This window comes from Lissotriton helveticus, chromosome 1_1 (genome assembly GCF_964261635.1).
Source record: "Lissotriton helveticus chromosome 1_1, aLisHel1.1, whole genome shotgun sequence".
Classification (NCBI taxonomy): Eukaryota; Metazoa; Chordata; class Amphibia; order Caudata; family Salamandridae; genus Lissotriton; species Lissotriton helveticus.
The window spans coordinates 999,671,581-999,691,308 of record NC_136057.1 but is presented as its reverse complement, the minus strand read 5'-3'; the positions used below and the strand labels follow the sequence as shown (position 1 = coordinate 999,691,308).

Sequence of the window (19,728 nt, the reverse complement as noted above, 5' to 3'; positions counted from 1 at the left end):
TATATATATATATATATATATATATATATATGTATATGCAGAATATGAATCCTAACTCCTGGTTTCTTGACATGCACTCCTATACATTTTAATACTAAAAGATAAGACATGCAAAAGCAATACCATTATGGATGAGGTAAGAAACATGTACATAATAGCTCTTAAACATAAGAGGGAAACTGTAGCAGACTGTATACAATGAATTCAAATTTAGACAGCGAACAATTGTTTGGGTTTTCCGAGACAACACTGAAGCCATGAGTCAAGTAAAAGGAAGTGACACTATGGCGATGCGATGTTCCTAGACATGCATTTACTTACCTCTGTAATAGGACCAGAACACTGGGGAGTAGATTCTCATTTTGGGCACCAAATTTGGCAAGAGCACTGACAGCAGCTGTTAGATAAAAAAAGCAATAAAATTATGTATATTGTAGGCAGCTTAGTTTCACCAGAAGGAAAAGAATTTAAACAGTCAAGCCTGAATTGTTCTAGATTTACGCTGTCAAAGCACTATTGGCTGTAAAGTGATCAGAATAACACTTTGCTAAATCCCAGAGAAACCCGATTTCACTATGACAAGGTACGGGCCATGATAGTTTAAACCTGCTGTCCTTACATATTGTTCTTCGCTCATCTGCTGTTTGAAGGTTGATGGACATTCCACTAGCTTTTTTCACTTCCAACACTATGCTTCATTTAGGTCTGCCTTTGCTCCGATTATTAACCTATACACTTTCCAAACTGCGATATGCCCTACCCTATACTTCGAGAGCGCCCATCTTAATTTTCACCTTCACTTTGTTGTTATATTCTATTTTGCTGTACTACACACTTTGTACTTTTACATGCTTTGATCATAATATATACCTTATCACTTGTAGTCTCTCACACTTTGCTTCACCTCATACTCCTAAAAACTGGCCTATATTCACCTGCCAAAAAACCAGTGACTGTTCTTTGTGGATTCTAACGTACACTTCACACTTACCTCCACTTCATGATCACTGACTATTAAAGAGTTAAGCAGGATACTGTGGCTGGCCTTAACCTTATCCAGATCAATGTCAATATCTAAATTAATTCTTAGCCACATTTCCTTCCACTTCCCCCAACGAGACCAACTTGTCAGTTGATCTCTTTTCAGCACCCAGAGCTGTTCTGTTTCACTTCCTATATCCTGACCACGGACCAGTTATTATACTACTATAAGTTAAGAATAACGGATACATTTAATTATCATTATGGAACTTCTGTGGCTGCCACGATGTATCAGAAAGCTGTCATAACAAACAGAGGATTGTACCCTGCAAAGGCAAAGTTTTAACACAAAAGGAAATTTAGAGATGCAGTTACACCTTCTTATTGCAAAATAACGGTTTATGAAAACACAGTTATTGATTTTATTGAGGCATCAATGGGCACTTGGATATAAAAGTAAAGTATACTATACGCAGATCTAGTTCTTACCGGCCCGCACAGCCTCATTCTCTAGCACGACCCTGTTAAAAATGAAGCGGATGTATTTGGAAGGCGAGGGAGTTCGGGGACCTTCCCGGCCCAGCAAATGGAGAATCTTAGTTGCAAGGACTGTGTGTTCGCAGTCTTCAATGAATTCGCAAAGGTGAGCTAAGCCTGGCTCTTTGCTCTCCTGATTCTCTTCTATGATGCTGATAATGCAGTCCACAATGGCACGCTTGTACTCAAACCCTCCCTTAGCAAGGGAAAACAAACATTAGAATTGGACAATTAATACATTGTATAAGCAGCACTAAAACAATCCATTTTACATGCTGATACACTCCTTGAAAATATAGTATTTTTAAACAGAACAACTAAATGCCTTACGCAGCCCCAAGTACATCGACAATATTAGCGGCTGAACGAACTGTAATTAAAATGGTGAGTGTTGGTATGGCAGCCAAATGAACAGCGAGCAAACATAGAATGGTATACATACCCTAAAGTAGCAGTGTTTGAAAAGAGACTCACATTTTGGTCTGTGTTAGGTTACCTTATACTTGTAAATCCTAAAGTTGAATATGAATAACTTCTTCACAAAGCAACAGGAGAGCAAATATTTCCTCCTAGGGTGGTGTATGGCATGGAGTGTTATAGGTAAAATAATCACACAGTAGCATTGGGCAACATTTTCATCTCTGACAAGGATTTGACTGACGTGTTTTTTACTCAGGCTTCAAAAAACTACTGGAAACAGGGAGGGTCAATGTTTTGTTTCATTAACACAAATGAAAAAAATATATGTTTAAATTGTGATTTACTAATGAAAAAACATCAATTTTGCTAAAACATTATGTGTAAGGCTTCAGTAACACATTCTTCAATGTAAAAGGAGCAGCAGCAAACCGCAAAAGTATGATTGCATGTTAGGTTATTCATTATGTTTGGGCCAACCATTTGAAAACATTTTTACTACAGGATATTTTCAAAAGATTTCTGATCAGAGGTCTGGCTACAGAAATGGAGACAAGAGCACTGGAGCAAGCACAACTTTTCAGATATACAGCCTCTACAGCCCTGTGAGAACCCCAAAGCTAGGCTGGTACTTCATGCTTTCCTGACCACTGGGAAAAGAATACACGGCAATTACTTGATTGCACATGGGGGAGATATGCATGGCAAGACTGGGTGGCAAACCACTGCACTGAGGACAACACCTCAAGAGTGAGTAAATAACATTACTGCACAAATAGCACTGCAAAGACCAGTCATAGGAAATTCTAACTGGTTCTAGTCACAGACTCGCAGTTATGCGTGGCTTGTATAGGTGATGTGGATGGCAACTCAAATGCCACAACGCTAAAAAAGCCAGTTCTGAGATCTAGAAGTAGCAGAGTCCTCTATTGGCGAGGGCTGACACCATGAACTAACCCTACAAAGCTTCATTGGGTTGAAATAAATTTAAAGTCTGGGCCATAATAACGAAAATGGGTGTGATTTTTCCAGCTGGTTAATAACAGAATGTCCGGCGACAATAGCTACAGGCTCCTGCTTCTGGGAAATTCCCACAGATGGCTGTAAAAGACAATTACAACTCGCAGATAAGATCACATTTGATTTGGGTATTTTGTGAGAAAGCTGGTCACATGTCCCAATATTCCCATGAATTAATGCAGAATTGGCATTACAATCACCATGGCAACATGCCTAACACCATTCACAATTTGACAATCATTTTGCTGGTCTTACTGTAGATAGCATACGTGGCAGGCAAATGTAGTTCTCCCAGAAAGCTTCCAGCGTGCTTAGAGCTAGGCTACACTGAATGTCCTTTACCTTCCTTCTCTGTACAAGACGGTCAACTGAAGACCAAGCAGAAACAATCTAGTGGGTGAGAAAACTGTCCACTGTGCCCCTTTTCTTCACCACATGGGAAAAGAGGAATTGTTTTATGTAATCTTTGTTTGCCACAGTAGTGCCAACCAGTACACACTCTTATCTGGCAGCTTGTCAGAAGGTAAATATTTTGTAACAAGGGCCCACACATTTAATTTATTTATAACACAAACATAAAACTTTAAAAACATAAACCAGACGGCTGTTGTTGCTTCCCTTTTCATGTGTAAAGAACAGAATAATGTAAAAACCAAAATTCTTTAGAGGCATCTTTCCTTCAAGTGTATTTCCCAAATGACAGTGAAGATGAAACCGACTCAGACCTGAAGATCAATTTCAAACCATCCCTGAGACATAAGCCAAGCTCCCTTTACTTTCTGGGACCTTTCAGGTCATACACAACTGTCATATTTTACAGTTCTGTTATTTTGATTGGCTTTCATTGGTAACCACATTTGAACAGCCCATAGAGACATCCCTATAATATTTTGTTATATTTCTGATTCAACTAATTCTTCATCTCAAATACAGATTTTGTATTAAAATAGCATGGTGTTTAAATCAACCATTAAACAGAGGTTTCACACCCAAGAAGGGCTAGAGTGCACAAACCATTACTTACATCATCTCGGAGCATGTTTGAGAGAAAGGTCATCATCACACTGTGCTTGCGAGGATATTTCTGACACAGTGCACTTATTGCCTGTACCACCACCACCTGAAACACCACAACAATACACATTAGCATCATATAATCTAGGCTTAAAATATCAAAAGCATCCAGTTCAGGCAGCCTCTGTCCTAAAGGAAACGAAGCAAGCTGATATGCGAGGACACACAAAGTAATCTGACAAAGACAACAGTATTCCAAATACAATGCATTGACATAACTTATTCCTCCATGATGGACTATACAAAGGGTATACCTGCACTACACAAGGTCAATAAAAAGGGAAGAAAAGGATGATGCACATATGCCAAAGATGCACATTACAATCGATATTAAACGTAAGTTAGGAGCATATGCCGGGTATTCCCGAATAAAGTTGCATTCCAGCTAAAATGTTTTTCCTATATAGATGCGTTTTTGTATTTTTTTTTGTGCTAATGCACATTGATTTCTGATGTATAAAAGTTTTGGCTGCATAACAGGTTGCTGGGCACTGGGGAGAAGTACATATTTCAGCATTCTCACTTTAAACTCATCCGATATCTCGGACACAAAGGAGGAGATCTGCTTCATAAGCCGGTCCACACTGCTCTCGCTCCCAGTTTTCAGAAGTGTGGTGATTGCCAATGTCGCAATGCTGCGATTCGAGTCAGTAATCAGGTTTTCCAAATCCAGATTGCAGGCAGTCACTGCTGAAGGGTGCTTCATTGCCACCTTTAAGAAAAGAAGTCAGGAATTACGTGTGGAAGAAAGCAAACCAATGCACATTAGTCCAGCAAAGCCAGTGCTAAAACCATAAAAAGGGAAAAAGGTTTAGAAATTAAATCTCTTTGGACCAACATATATTTCCTTTTTGTTTTTTGGAAATCCAAACTACATGATAAGCATGTAATGATTTTGAATAGATTTATACAATAAAGTACAAGTTACTTACCTTCGATAATGCCTTATCTGGTAGAGACTTTATTGCATATTCAATACCTCCGAATTTCCCAAGGTGTCAGCCTAGATCCAGAAGATTATTCGTGAGCAGTACCCCTGCGCGCCGGTAGGTGGCATCGATCAGGTCCGCGTCCATCTTCAGCATCGTCAGCGCAAAAAGTGATGTTGCAGTACCTATACTGGTGCAACCTAGGCACGCTAAAGTCAGTTTCTTTTCACGACTTTCCACAGCAGTAGCGCGGACTCATGAAGAACACTGAACACTGGTGTGTCAATACTTGGGCCATTCGCAGACACGGGAGGGTCGGTAAGGCATCTGCGGCTAGATATAGTCTCTACCAGATAAGGCATTACCGAAGGTAAGTAAGTTGTTCATCTGATAGAGACTTCTAGCTAGCTGCAGATTTCTTACCTTAGAATAGATACCCAATGTAGGAAAGAGCCTTTTTTAGGTCGAGCCTACAGTGCTTGCGCTGTTAGGTGATCTGTTGTCTGTACTCTGCGGGTTCTGACGCCTCCCACACTTTGGATTGGCTTGTGGGTGTGTCATTTAAAAAGATAGTCTGCAAATGGCTACTGGTGGGTGCATGTCCCACCTTTACGGAGAAGGTCAGTCCCATATAGTATTGCCTCAGGAGCGAGCAGGGGCGCGCACGCAGACCTTACCTGCGGTGGTGACGACGAAGTGTGTCCTGCTCCCTTACTGTCAGCAGCTGAGAGATCGTTTGCTTACGGCTCTCAAGCCTGCAGATTAACTTTAAATTAAAAATGTTGTTCAGGATCTCTAGGTTGGCCAAATGTTTCCGAATATCCAGGAATTAAGTGGTACAAATACACACACCTACACCCACACACACACCTACACACACACACCTACACACACACACCTACACACACACACCTACACACACACACCTACACACACACACCTACACACACACACACACTTTACTCTTTGAAGCCCAACTGACAACTTTTTCTGTAATCGTCTCAAAAACTAGAGGGATTTTCAACAAACAAAAAAAGATCTGTTGATAGTAAATTTATAACTTCATTTCAATTTTAGTATCCACCTGTTCAATGCTTTACTTGCATAGTGAAGAACTAAAATCCCAAATAGACTTAAAATGGGCAGTGCTTAATTTGAGCCAGTAGTTGCCGTGGGAAGCCATCGGCACATTTTTGGGGACCGGCACTTATTTTTCTGCGTCAGACATTTCCCCTGAGTATGAGAGCGAAAAGTAAAAGTCTACAAAGAAAGGAGAAATAAACAGGAGAAGAAAAACAAAAAACCTGTCACCAAGGGCGACAGTAGCAATCTGCAAGAAGGAGATTACAGGCCATGGAGTGTCAGGCAGAGGAAAAAAGCTCGAGGTGAATTCTATGGACAATGTAGATTTGGTATTAATCACTGTGACATTTTATAGCACCGACCACGGATTTCTGAACAGCGCATTGAGCACAGGCAAGTATTTTATAAACTAAGCACCAAAAATGGGATCGATAACGTGGCCTAACAGCTAGAGCGGTCGACCTCGAAGTTAGGGAACCGGTTTGTAGTCTCAGCACGGACGCTCAGCATCCTGTGATTCTGGGCAAATCACTTAATCTCCCCGCGCTCAACAAAAAGGAACGCGTCCGTCTGTAACGCAACCGGTGCTCACGTAAAGCAATACCATCTAGTACAGTTCGCGCTCATTAAAACTCACCTCACTTTGACCAATTACATGACATTTAATTGAAGCAGTCTGAGGTTGATGGGACGGACATTTGCCAACTTTTATGCAAGTTCGTTGTACGCAGGGCGATCAGTAAAACAAAAAGTGTGTTTCCTGTGTAAATAGTTACTGAAACAAAATCATATAGTTGTGGTTGCTGCCTCTGAAAGATGTAAATGTACTTGCAGGACTTTTCTGTGCAAAAAGTCTGTAGTTCGAACATGTTTACAGGTCTAGGATTTTTTCAAATTGTTCTTTAAAATAACCAACACTTTAAATAATCTGCACTACAGAGTGAGTTGTCTCAACAGTTCTTGTTTCTTCCATACTAAAAGTGTGATCATATGAGTGGACACTGAAACCTGTGACCTGCACTCATTTCTCTGCGGTGGCCTCCGAACCCACTAATCTTTCCTACATACACCAGATGCATCTTTCTTCTCCTATTGCTGCTCTAACTTTTCTGTTGGATGGATGGATGCAGGAAACAAATGAAAAAAAATATAGGTTAAAAATTGTTTGGCATAACATACATTCACTGCCAACAGTGGCAGCGTATTCATGGTGAGCATGGGATTTCAGCAATGCAATATCAAGTACATCCTTAATGATCAGAGTATGCTGTAAGCCTAACACAGAAACTTCAAATTACCACGATCCACATGATTATTTAAGAATGTTCATCATCATTTGTAGGTAGTGGAATAGCAAGAAAGTGTTCAAGTGGACCCCAGATATCCTTTGGCCTAGATGTTACAGGCAGTTCTTCGGTGTATGTTGCCAGAGTTTCTTTACAATATACCATATCTTTAATCCACCCTTCCAATTTTGGAGCAAGCACACTGTCCCAAGTTAACAACATGCGGCGCTTTGCAAGCAGAAGGGCAACCCTGACAAATCTGCCCATAGTACCGTTCAAGTTTGGAATCTGGTGTAGTAAGCATATGAGAGGTGAGCAGGGTAGTAGAGCGCCCGTCATGGCGTGAAGCCGGTCTAGCACTCCCTCCCAATATGTGAATACCGGGCCACAGCGCCATGCAAGGTGTAGGAAGTCAGCACATGGTTGCCTACAACGTTTGCATTGCTCTGATTCCCTGAGGCCCATTCTGTGTAACTTGGAAGGTGTATAATAAATCTAAGGCAAGAATTTAAAATGGACAATGCGTAAATTCCCATTGGGTGTAAGGTAGCCTGTTAGTTGACATATTCGTTCCCATTCCTCTGCGGTGATCTGTGGGTCTAGTATTGCATTCCATTTAGCGAGCCTTTTATCAGGCCCTCTGGTTGTCTCTTCTTGCACCGCCCTGTATAATCTAGTTACTATTTTTTTTTCTTGGTGGGCAGTACCAGGAGCAATTGCAAGGACTGGAGTGTCGGGGGCTCAGCAGGGAAGCCAGGGTAGTGGTCTTTCACCGCACGCTTAAGGCGATAGCAGGTATACTGAAACAAGGAGGTAGGGTTCTGTATGTATTCCAAGTCTCTACCTTCAAGGTATTGCCCATTAGGATATACGTCATCCATTTGCGTGATGCCAGCTTCTTTTAGTGATTTTAGAGGTCCTGCCTCCTGGGTGACCGACAAGGCGGCGTGGTGGGCCAGGGGTAGCGCGGGTGCATACAGCGGTAATTTGTGTGCTCGACTGCACGCAGCGGTCGTATCTAGTGTGTTGATTTCTATTTTTGGCGAGTGTCTGTTTACATGTGTCAGCATGCTTCCAAGTGGGATTGGATGGACATCCCCGTCTTCCACCGCTACATGTGGCGTAAAGTTGTGCGTTTGGAACCAATACTATGCATATTGGGCTTTAGCACAAAGATAATATATATAAATATCTGGTGCAGTAAAGCCACCTTTGTCATAGGGTAGTGTAAGCGTGTGCCTGCTGATTCTAGGTTGTCGCGTGCCTCATATTAACCTTAGAAGTAGGGTTCTTACTGTTTTAAAAAATGTTCAGCCAGTTTTATTGGTATATTGCTAAAAAGATATAAATAGCGGGGAAGTATGATCATTTTTATTACTGCAATACGATCTGTCAGAGATAGGGAGGGGCAGGTGCATCCATCGATTCACTTGCTGTTCTAATGTGTCGTGTGCGCGACCATCATTTTCCCTGATGACTACTTCGGGATTACGATGCACCCAGACACCTAGATACTTAACTGGGTCGGTCGTCCATACTAAGGGGCATTCCAGGTGAGGCTGGGATGTTATCATGGTTAATGGTATGATGACGACTTCTCCCAGTTGATTGTGAGTCCAGAGAACCAACAACATTTTATGTATTCTGGAAGAACAGTGGACAAGTGTTGTTGAGGATCTCAAATAAACAAGACCATGTCATCTGCATACATGGAGATGCCGACTGGTCAGTGTCTAAAATTGAGGGCAGATGCTCTGCGACCTTGCCTAATCTTACAAGCAAGCTGTTCAAGCACGAGGGCAAAGAGGAGAGGGGACAAAGGACAGCCCTGCCTTGTGCCACGTTTTATCTGAAATGATGCAGAGGTATGGCTGCCCACATGCACCCTGGCTGTGTCAGAATATAAAATTTGAATCCACTGTAATATGGAATTAGGGAATCCCATCTTGCGTAGAATATGAAACATATAACTCCACTCTATGGAGTCAAATGCTTTAGCCGCATCAAGCATGATGGCGGCCGCTGTTAAGTCAGGGTTAAGGATATGGAACATGGAGAAAATGGTAAGCAAGTTATGGGAGGTGGATCTTTCCGGTATGAACCCAGATTGATCAGGAAGCACGAGGAGGGGCATCAAAGGTTGAATTTTTGGAGCTAGTATTTTTGCCAATATTTTTAGCATCCAGGTTCATCAGCGATAGGGGCAGTAGGATTTACATGAGGTAGGCGGTTTGTCTTTTTTAAGAAGTGTAATGATCATAGCCTGCCGTAACGAGGGGGGTAGGCAGCCTGAGTCATGTGCCTCTGCATACATTTCCAAGAGATGGGGCACCAGAAGGTCTACATAAGTTTTATAAAATTCTGCCGTCAGACCATGCGGCCCTGGGGTTTGACCATTAGGAAGGGAGAGGATAGCGTCTAACATCTGATTAGTCTGTGGGCAGGGACAAGCATTTACGATGTACGTCTCACAACCACACACAGGTTATGTCTGATAGGTATCCCGCCATTGTGTCTTCAGCTATACTGCCCTGTGTGGTATATAATGCCTCATAGTAGTCCCTAAACTGTTCCACTATGGCTTGTGGAGTGAGGTGTTCTGACCCGCTGCTGTCAACTATCTTGTCAATCTGACTGTGATTTTCACGGAACAATAGTTTAGCGGCTAGGATCCTGTCCGGTCTGCCCCCCTCCCCATATGCCCTAGCTACGAGTCTCCTCCCTCTATATCGCACCTCTGTTTCTGCTAGTTTGTCATATTCTACCAAGTGTACTCGAATGCAGGCTAGTAGAGAATTAGATGTTGACGCCCAGTACTCTTTCTCCAGCTCGTCCAGCGCTGTCGCATTTTTGGCGAGTTGTCCCCTTATGTCTTTCAATATGCCTGATGTAGTGCTAATACAAACACCCCTTATCGTCACCTTGAATGCTTCCCATAGGGATGCTTGACTGTCTACTGAACCTGTGTTCTCTTCAAAATAATGAACTATGGCAGTCCTAATGACGTTGTTGAAAATCGGATCAAGTAGTGCTTCAGCACTGAAGCGCCATGTGAAGGGCCGATGAGGATTAGTAGGGATACGCAGCTGTAGGAAGACAGGTTTATGGTCCGACAGGGTTCAGGGTAAATTGTGTGTGTGAGTAACCCAGCTGCTTGAATCTTCATTAAGCAGCCTGTAATCCAAGCGGGACCAGCTGTTGTGAGAGGGCGTGATATGCGTGCCTTCTTGAATCTGTCCATTTCGCAAATGCCAGACATCTACCAAACCCAGTTCTGACATGACTTTGTGGATACAGTTGGTGAGTTTAAGTGTACAAGCCCCTAATAGGTTAGATGTGTCGACCTGAGGGTCGAGGTGCTTGTTAAGATCACCTGCTCATATTACTGCTGTGTCAGGCTATGATCGTAGAATAGAAAGCATTTGTATGAAAGGTGTGGGATCATCGACCACAGGACGGTACATATTGATAATTGTGAGGTTAGTCATGCCTAGTTTGCCCTGCACCATGGCGCAGCGACCTTCTGAATCCGTGTGAGTGTGTGTAGGGCGAAAGGGGATAACTTTCTTAATCACAATGAGTACACCTCGTGCGTAAATAGAGTAGGACGATGCCTGCCGGAACCCCGACCATCTGTGAGCAATTCTAGAATCTGTGTATTTGTTCAGGTGGGTCTCCTGTAATAAGGCAATCTGTACATTATGTCTATACAAGTATGACAAAACCTGCTGTATCTTTTTTGGTGAATTAAGGCCTCGGATATTCCATGTCATATACCTGTAATCCTCACCTATTATCCAAGTCGATAAATCTCGCTACGTGAACTGTGTATAGCAAACAGCACTCACCAAGTGTCTCTTCTTCAAACATCACTGCAACTAGAGTTCTGAACATGCTATTAACAATCTCCTGGGGGAGGAGCCAAGATGGCGACCGAGATGGCGGCGTAAACGCTCGGCTCCGTGAGCCTTCTCACCCCGCGCATATATCCTGGCACTTATCCTGAGCTGTAACGGCATATTTATGTAGGCGAAGGATAACTTTCACTTACCGTTTGCTCCTGAGGCTTCTGCTTGCTGCAGACCCGTTGAAATGTCCCCGAATGTTTTGCGGCCTTCACGGAGCTGGGACCGGGGTCTCGAGTGCGGAGAGTGGCCGGCCGCGACTGCAACAACAGCGGCCTCTGGTGATGGTGAGGAGTCGGCCGGAGGGAACTGAAGACCTGGTGGCCGATGGTGACAGTGCCGACCCAGCCCAACTAGCGGAGAACCATGTGGGGAGTGCGATACAGCTGGGTCGAGGGGAGTGCATGATACTTGGCCCCCCTTCCGGTGTTGTATCCGGGCACATCACCGACTTTTCCCGGAGTCAGCGTGCGGGCCCCAGGGAGAGGCGGAGTTTTTAGCCTTTTGGTGACTCTCCGCTGCGAAGCCTGCCTTGACTTTTGAGATCCCCGTTGTGAAGCCTGTTCCTCCATGGTGTGAGGCCCGGTCCCGAGGTGAGGTGGAGAAGGACGAGGCCGGATCAGCTAAGATGGCGGGTAGCGCCCTCGTACGCACACCTCATCAGGACAGAAAAGCCGTTGTGCGAGAGAGTCCTGGGGTCTGGCGACACGAGAAAGAGCCCACGTCCAGAGATATATTGGCTGCGTTAACAACTCTGCATATGACCCTGATCCGGGACGCCCGGGATCTGGGAAGGAGGATGGCCGCCATTGTTGTCCCGCCGATCCACATGGGCATGGTTGAATCACAAGGAAGCGCCGTTGTGCTCGCCTCTGCGTCAGTGATGAATGTTCCAGCTGCGCCTACGTTCGTGGAGACGCCTATAGACCCGGTATGTGATACCGCTTTGGACTGCTGAATTGTATATGTGAGTGACTCGTCGAGGCCCTTATCTGTACGGCGGCGGAAGAAACAACATCGATTCATGGTTTGGGCTGCCCCGGCGGCGTTTCAACGAGTACCGGATTGTGTGACCTTCTCTTCCTGGCTGGTGAAACTGTGTTCGGACTGGGGGATGTTTCCGGTATCGATACTGACACAGACGGATTTTTGCCATACGTCTTCGGCTGGGTTTTGGGGGCTACAGTCCCATGGAGTATTGGCGCTGCCCGGTCCGCCCGGATCGGTTGGACCCACCACACTGCTTTGTATGCCCACTGATGGGTGGCCGTATGTGGTTACTATTGATAGGGAAGGCCAGGGGTGAGACCGTCTAGGATATAGTGGAACACGTTGTTGGCTGACGGTGCTTAGTGGGACGCTCAACTGGGATGTTATTGATTGAATTGATAATTATTGCTTACTGTGGCTATTCTGACCTTGCTTTTCCGATGTTTTATTGTGCGCGATGGGTGAGGGGGGGGCCGGGTAGTTTGATCGATGGCCCTTCTCCATATTTTTTCCTTTCTATTATTCTATATTTTGGGCCTCTCTTTTAGGGTGATAGGCACGCTGCTGGGGGGGGGGGGGTAGGCTGTAGCCTTCTGCAGGGGTGCAGGGTGGGGGGTGGGGGGGAAGGGGGTTGTTTATTTGTTCTCTCTTTGTCCCTATGGCCCTTTGTCTTTTCTTTTTCTCGGCATCGTCGTCTTTCATGTTTCCTACAGTCTGTTTTGTTTTTAAGGGCTGGGGTGCTGTTCGATAGGACATGTATGTGTTGTTTACATTTATCCTGACTCGTGTGCCTTGCCCCCATGTCTTTAAGTGTATTCGCACTCTTCGCGGATTTCTGTTTCGTGTTGCTATTGTAGGACCATGTATGACCGTATGGCAATTATTCTGATATTTTTTCTGTTTTATTTTTCTTCACTGTAAAATGAACCTTCTTGAATCCTGATTATCATGCTGTACGCTCAACTACGAGTTATATCCTGGATACTTACCTAACCACGAATTACGGGCTGCTGTATCTTTCTATATTGCTTTGCTGAACTTCCGCGTTGACTAGCGGCCGGCCGGGATGGTTGTAGGCCCATGCTTGTATTTATGTAAAGTGATAATAAAGGTTTAAAAAAAAAAAAAAAAACAATCTCCTGAAATTGTACCCAACCTCTCCCACTTTAGCAACCCAATCTTGCCAAAGGCAAATCCAAAAATCCAATTGTCAGAACTAAACTTCAGAACAAAACAGTAGTAGTGGGGTACACCCAATAGGGGATGTAGAGGCTACAACCACTCCCCGGTGATGCAGGGAGGGGCCGCCTTAGAAGTTTTGGCGCTCCTGACTAGTAGCTCACTATGCTAAAACAAGGAGAATATGCTTATGAATCACTGCGATCTTTTCGTCCCAAATAGCAACACAGAATTATGTATAGTGAATAGAATATCACATAACATTGCCGCACATGCCCCCACAATCACAGGTCAAATGAATGGTGTCCACATGCAGTCCGGAACTTTCCAGAATCACTTTCAAACATCTTGACACTGCTATACATGTGAGATAAAGGCGTACACATAGGCGGCATGTAGTACATAGGTCAATACCCTAGCAATAGGCCTCTGTCAAAAATAAATTGTGGGAAATAACCAGTCATTTCATTTATCCTGTGGCTGATAGATAACTAGTGCAATAAAAGGATACATGGTACAAAATAGGGAAGGCAATATTCAATCATCCACGTCGGACGTCTGAGTGGAAGAACGCTGGTTCCTACCCAGTAGTTTGGCGTGGTCCACGACCATCTTTGGGTTCGAAAAAATCTTAGCTTCTCGGTCCGTGCCTATGCGGAGCCGGGCAGGATATAACATGGCTTAAGGGATCTGCTCTTTCATGAGGAGTTTATTAACGCTTTGGAATTCCTTACGCGGTGCCTGCACAGTGGCCGTGAAATCCGGGAAAAAGGAGAGTACGTTGCCCTGATGGTTAATGGTGCCCTTCGATCGAGTGATGCGTAGACTAGTGTCTCGATCCCTAAAGTTTAAAAGTCTTGCGATAATGGGCAGAGGTGGAGCACCGGGCTTCGGGGGCGGCGTCAGGGATCTGTGAGCGCGTTCTATGGCGAACATAGTAGAAAGGGTCTCGACCCCGCAGATGTCCCTGATCATTGATTCTATGAAGTCTTCCAGGCGCCCCACATTCGTGGATTCCTGTAATCCTAAAATACGCACATTATTGTGCCTAGCGCACGCTTCAATGTCGTAGTTTTTAGCCTGGATTACCGCGAGGAGTTGCGCAATGTCGTTCGCCTCGACTGCGACCTGTTGTAGGCCGTCCTCGGCGTCAGAAATGCGTTGTTCAGCTTCGCCGATGCGCGCCGCTTGTTTGTCTAACTTCGATGACATGTGATCCATTCTGCCGTTAAAAGCTTCTATTTTTCCATCTATGGATTGCAAGCTCACCTGGATGGCGGATAGTGTTTTCTCTATGGCGGACGGGACCTGCGTAGTGGAGTCCAGCTCTGAATCTGATGCCGCATTCAGCAATGATTTGCCCCCTTTGCGCAGCTCAAAAGTAAGTCTTGGTTGACTTTTCTCTGGTTTACCCATGCTGCTGGTGGCGTCTGTGTAGTGTGTTTCGCCAAGGTCAATGGCCGGAGGGTCTCTAAGCAGCGAAGTACACGAGGTGACACTATCGTCCAGCAAGAGGGTCTGTCTTCAAGGGCCAATTATTTGTTCCCGCGCGCAACTGTATATGGACAGCAAGAGTACGTCTTGGGCCGTGGATCGTTCGTTCCAGCAATTTCGCCAAGTTGGTTGCCCCACAGTAAAATGGCAGTGTGGTCAGAAAGGTAGATGTCCACAGCGTTAATTGGATCAAGAAGGGGTCAGCTTTGCAGTGGGGCAGTTCAAGTGTCCACAGTCCACAACTTCTAACTTTGGTATATGAGGCCAGTCTATGAGCCAATTGAGAGCAGTCTCGAGCAGATCAGTGAGAGAGCTAGGCCACCCTTAAACGAAAATAGGCTCAGTGAACTGCCCTCTACTTTAGATCGTGCTTTCTGGAGCTGGAATCGTCAGGCGATGTCAACAGACGATCGGAGCGCTAATTATGCGTGCTCCGGATCGCGCAGGCAATCGCGCTGTCTGGGCGGGGAAGGAAGACTCGGGCAGCGGCCCGTAGAGGCCTGTCACGCCAGGTCAGACAGGCGGCTCGCATATTGGTGGCGCCCCGCGACTGCTGCTGGCACTCACCTCCGAGGATTGCTGGTTCCCGCAATTGACAAACCGGGCGCCTCAGCGTCAGTTCAGCAAGCCGCTCGGCTCTCCCCCGGTGCTGGATCCTGCTCCGGTCACCACAGCAGCAGCGTTGCAGGTCGTTTGCACCAAATTCACCTCGCAGCCAGCAACTGCCCGGGAGGGAGTTCCAACTCTCTGTGCCGGGTCTAGGAGCGTTTGTTCACGCCATCTGCAGCAGATTTCAGTAGGGCGTCACGGCGGCCACAATACTCGCTCAATATGCAGCAATAGTGAGCGTTCAGGAAGCAGGATGATGCAGGATATGAAAGGCGGCCTGCAGAGCAACACTACAATGCGGCCATGTTGCCGTGCGCCAGGCCACGCCCCCAGGTTAAAAATTGAATTCAGATAAATAAAGTAAGCTAGCCCATTCTTGTATGAAAAATAAAGAAGCATACAAACATTTTGAGCGTGCCTGTGGAAGGAACTTTGCACAATTCTCCAAACAGTAATTTTTGCAAATAAATATATTTTATAGAGGAGAACTTGCCATGGAGACTGTGTTTCAAGGTGTGTGATCCATATTTTTGGACATTCCATGAAAAGGTGTGCTGCATGGTGGATGACTTTTTGAAATGGTACGAGTAGTGGCATCATAAGGGCACTGGTACCAGTAGCTCCGGGGTGCCAACGTTACTGTGGATTACATATAGGACCTTGAGGGCACCCTTACAAATGCCCACAAGTTGCAACATGAAAATTCATGAAGAGTGGCCTGGTAACACTTCTGTATACTCCACCCCAACACAGATATTGATACTGGTGGCACTAGTACCTCTGGGATGGGTGGCACAATTACCAAGGTATTACAAGTGGGACTTTAAGTGTACCCTTAGAAATTTACTAGGCGCACCAGTATTTGCATGTCTGATTCTCCCCACCCGCCCCCATGCCCGCTATTCCTTATTTCGCCCCAGAGTTTCACTCAGACATTTAAACTGAGGAAGCACAAATCCTCTTTATTCCCCAGACCTTAGAATTCCAAAGGGGCTTTTAACGTCCATTTTTGGCCTCTTCAGAATTTAAAGGTCGTGTAACAAGCTCAGTTAGTTGGTATTCACCACATTCCCAATAGCCACTCCCGTGGGCTCATATAAGGCCGAACAATTCATTTACTACTGTGGAAAATCTCATATAATGGCAGATTTCTCCAGTAATAAGTGCAGTACACAGTCTGTCAAATCAGTAAATCCGGCTACAAATTCAGCTCTTTGCTGTGGCCCGTTTCATTTACACAACCAAAGATTCTGAGAATCGGGTCCATATACTGCAGTTACAGAAGCGAATCAGAACTTCAGATATGGAGAGAGGATATGGCGTAACGGCTAGAGCGGGCGACCTCCAAGTTGCGGAACCGGGTTCGAGTCTCGGCAGGGACGCCATGATTCTGGGCAAATCATTTAATCTCCCTGTGCCTAACAAAATGAATGTGTCCATCTGTAATGCAACAGGTGCTCATGTAAAGTGCTCTGATACCTTCAGGTTGAGTTTGCACTATATAAACCCCCTCCCCCCCAAAAATAAACATAATTGGGTTTGTCGTTTTCAAGGTTAAGTGCTCAGAAGCCTTTGCACTTGTTTTCTGTCAATGCAGGATCTTTGAGACTGTTTAAACTCACCTTTGGCCCCAAACATTATTAATTTAAGAAAGAATGAAATAAATAAATAAATAGGTTGCCTGGCAGCACTTTCTCAAAACAATTTACAACATTCTTAAAAAAGCATTTGCAATGCAATAGGTCTCGCATTTGCGAGAGTTTGAGTTATTGGCATTGTAAATGACAATGCCTTTTATTTAATTGTTTTAAAAAGCTGCATGCGATGCGTAAAGAAGCACTTTGTACTTATAGTCCTTACTTACGAGAAGCAAGGCTGGCAGTAAATGAGGCGCAGTTTCTGCCAGCATTGCTTTTCTTAAGCAAGGACTATAAGAACAAAGTGTGCCCTCGCAGATTTTCAAAACACGCAAATAAAATGCATTGTTGTCATTTAGAAAGCCAATAGCTCAAACTCTCGCAAATGTGAGAACTATTGCATTGCAAATGCTTGTTTAAATAGTCCCCCCTACTTTTTGCGTGGTATTTTGACACAGTGTTGACTGTAGTGCACTGGGTTCCTGCTAACCAGGTTCCCAAAGCCAGTGCTATTTTCCTAAAACACGACAACTGTTCAATTGTTCAACTGGCAAGACCTTTAGCACCTCTGTAATCCATACTAAATGGTACCCCTAGTACCTAGGGCATCGGAACAAACTCATGCAGACTGCCATTGTAGGCACCCTGTGCCCCCTGCTCGCAGACACTGCATGCAATATATTTAAGTCATCCCTGCAGCAGACCTTATAGCCCAAAGGCAGGGATCATTATATTACATGTGAAGACCTATCTGCATGAGCAGATATGCCCCTGAGCTGTCAAGTTTAATTGCTAGATAGTACAAGTGAACAGGGAGGCCATCTTAAGTATATGTACTGGCCACTAGTCATTACAAGTTTCTCAGATACAGGATGGTTTCACTGTAACGTATAATGTTTGGCATCAAACACCTTGTCTTAACAAATCCATACTGATGCCAGTAGTGGATTTCTTAAAACATGCACCCAGAGGGTGCCCCGTGAATACCTACCAGCATCTTAGTGTACTGGCTGACTGGTATCGTCCAGCCTGCCACCACAGACCTGTTTCTGATGACCTGCAGGTGAGAGTCCATGCTCTCTGAGGACAGACACAATGTCTGCTCCAGAGGAAGGTGTTCACACCTTCACCAGTGGGATGGCTACTGAATCTGCATTCCAAGGCCAGGGACTTCAAAGCCCCTACTGCCTTTGATATGAGACTGGGTTACCCGAGACCCAGGAGATGCCATCCCCTTCCCTGAGGCCCATTTGGTACCAGGACAAGCAGGCATTTAGATATGCAAGTAGGCATGTTTCACTACCAGGCCAGACACACCACTAAGGTGGGCTGCCCGATTTGCTCGCTCCATGAAAGAAGGGTTTCACCATTTTGATATTGGTGGAATTTGGAACTATGGGTCAGGGTTATGCCTACTCCCCACAGGAAGTGGTCATATAGGGGGTGTAGTGACCCCAAGGGTAAGTAGCCCATTGGCTACTACTCTTAAATCCATTTAACTCTCCTAAATTCAGAATTTAGGTGGCCCCCTGACACCAGGAACTCAGAGTCATCTGACTGAAGAAAGAAGAGGCCTGAGAAGAGCCGAAGAAGAGAGAACTGCGGACTGCTGACTGCTGGTGGACTTTGGTGCCAAACCCTACTTGCCTGCCTGCTCCTGCACTGACAGTCGTGACAACACGACTCGTACTGCAGCTGTGCATCCTCCAAAATCCTCAGAGGGCCATCAGCCACCACTTCGCCAAGCTGTCAGAATCTCCCCTGAAGTGTAGAAGCCGTTTGCCTGCAGACACGTCCTGTTCACCATTCTGCTGGTCACCGGGTCCAACACAGCAACCATCCAGGAGGAGGTCACTGTGCTCCAGGAGGTCAGATAAGTCTCCACACCAAGTGAGGAAGATGCCAGGACCAACCAAAGCCGCCTTACACCAATACCAATACCCCTTGAAGCAACCAAAGATTGTTTGAGTCCAATCCGGACTCCAATGCCAAAAAGACCGACCAGCCAACGAGAGACATCAGCATGGCAGAGGCCAGCACATCTGTCCTGCTTTTGCCCCCCCTCTGCAGGTCTAACCGAGAACCGTGAGTGCCTTTGATACACTGGCTCAGCCGACCAAAACCCTCTCCACCCGAGATCTTCGTCCTGGGTCCACTACAACCAACTGGGCTCCCCTCCTTCAAGGACCAGCTCGAACCGAGCCCCCCGTTGGTAGCGCCCAGACTTGTCCCCCTCTGCAGCCTGTTTCCAGGCGGTCCCCTCTTTGCCTACGGTGTAGTGCCCACGGCTACCGACCCATCCAGCATCTCTGCACCTGGACGATCCAGGGGTTGTAAACCTGAACTGTAAGTGGTACTTTGGACCTTGACCAGTTGCGCCTTATGCCTTAAAAGGGACCCCCGAAACTCGACTGAAAGTATCTGTAAGCAGCATATGCCTTTTTCTCCACATTTAAAACACATATGTGCTACAACTTTACTTACCTGTAAAAACTGATATCCTGAAAAGTACTTACCCAATTACGAAGTTCTCGGTGTTAAAATTATTTTACTTGAGTTTCTTTTTGAGCATGCGTCTCATTTATTG

The 19,728-nt window shown here is 45.3% G+C and overlaps 1 protein-coding gene across 2 annotated transcripts in view; it reads right to left on the bottom strand.

Annotated features, from left to right (window-relative positions):
* The window catches only part of COPG2 (coat protein complex I subunit gamma 2), a 408,642-nt gene that overhangs the window by 224,853 nt on the left and 164,061 nt on the right, over nucleotides 1-19,728 (bottom strand). For both annotated transcript variants that reach the window (XM_078677502.1, XM_078677504.1), the window contains 4 exons: nucleotides 4,553-4,741; nucleotides 3,980-4,075; nucleotides 1,471-1,714; nucleotides 322-397 (listed from right to left, as the gene is read on the bottom strand). In XM_078677502.1, the coding sequence (XP_078533628.1) occupies nucleotides 322-397; nucleotides 1,471-1,714; nucleotides 3,980-4,075; nucleotides 4,553-4,741 (605 nt within the window). The remainder of the gene's footprint in view (nucleotides 1-321; nucleotides 398-1,470; nucleotides 1,715-3,979; nucleotides 4,076-4,552; nucleotides 4,742-19,728) is intronic.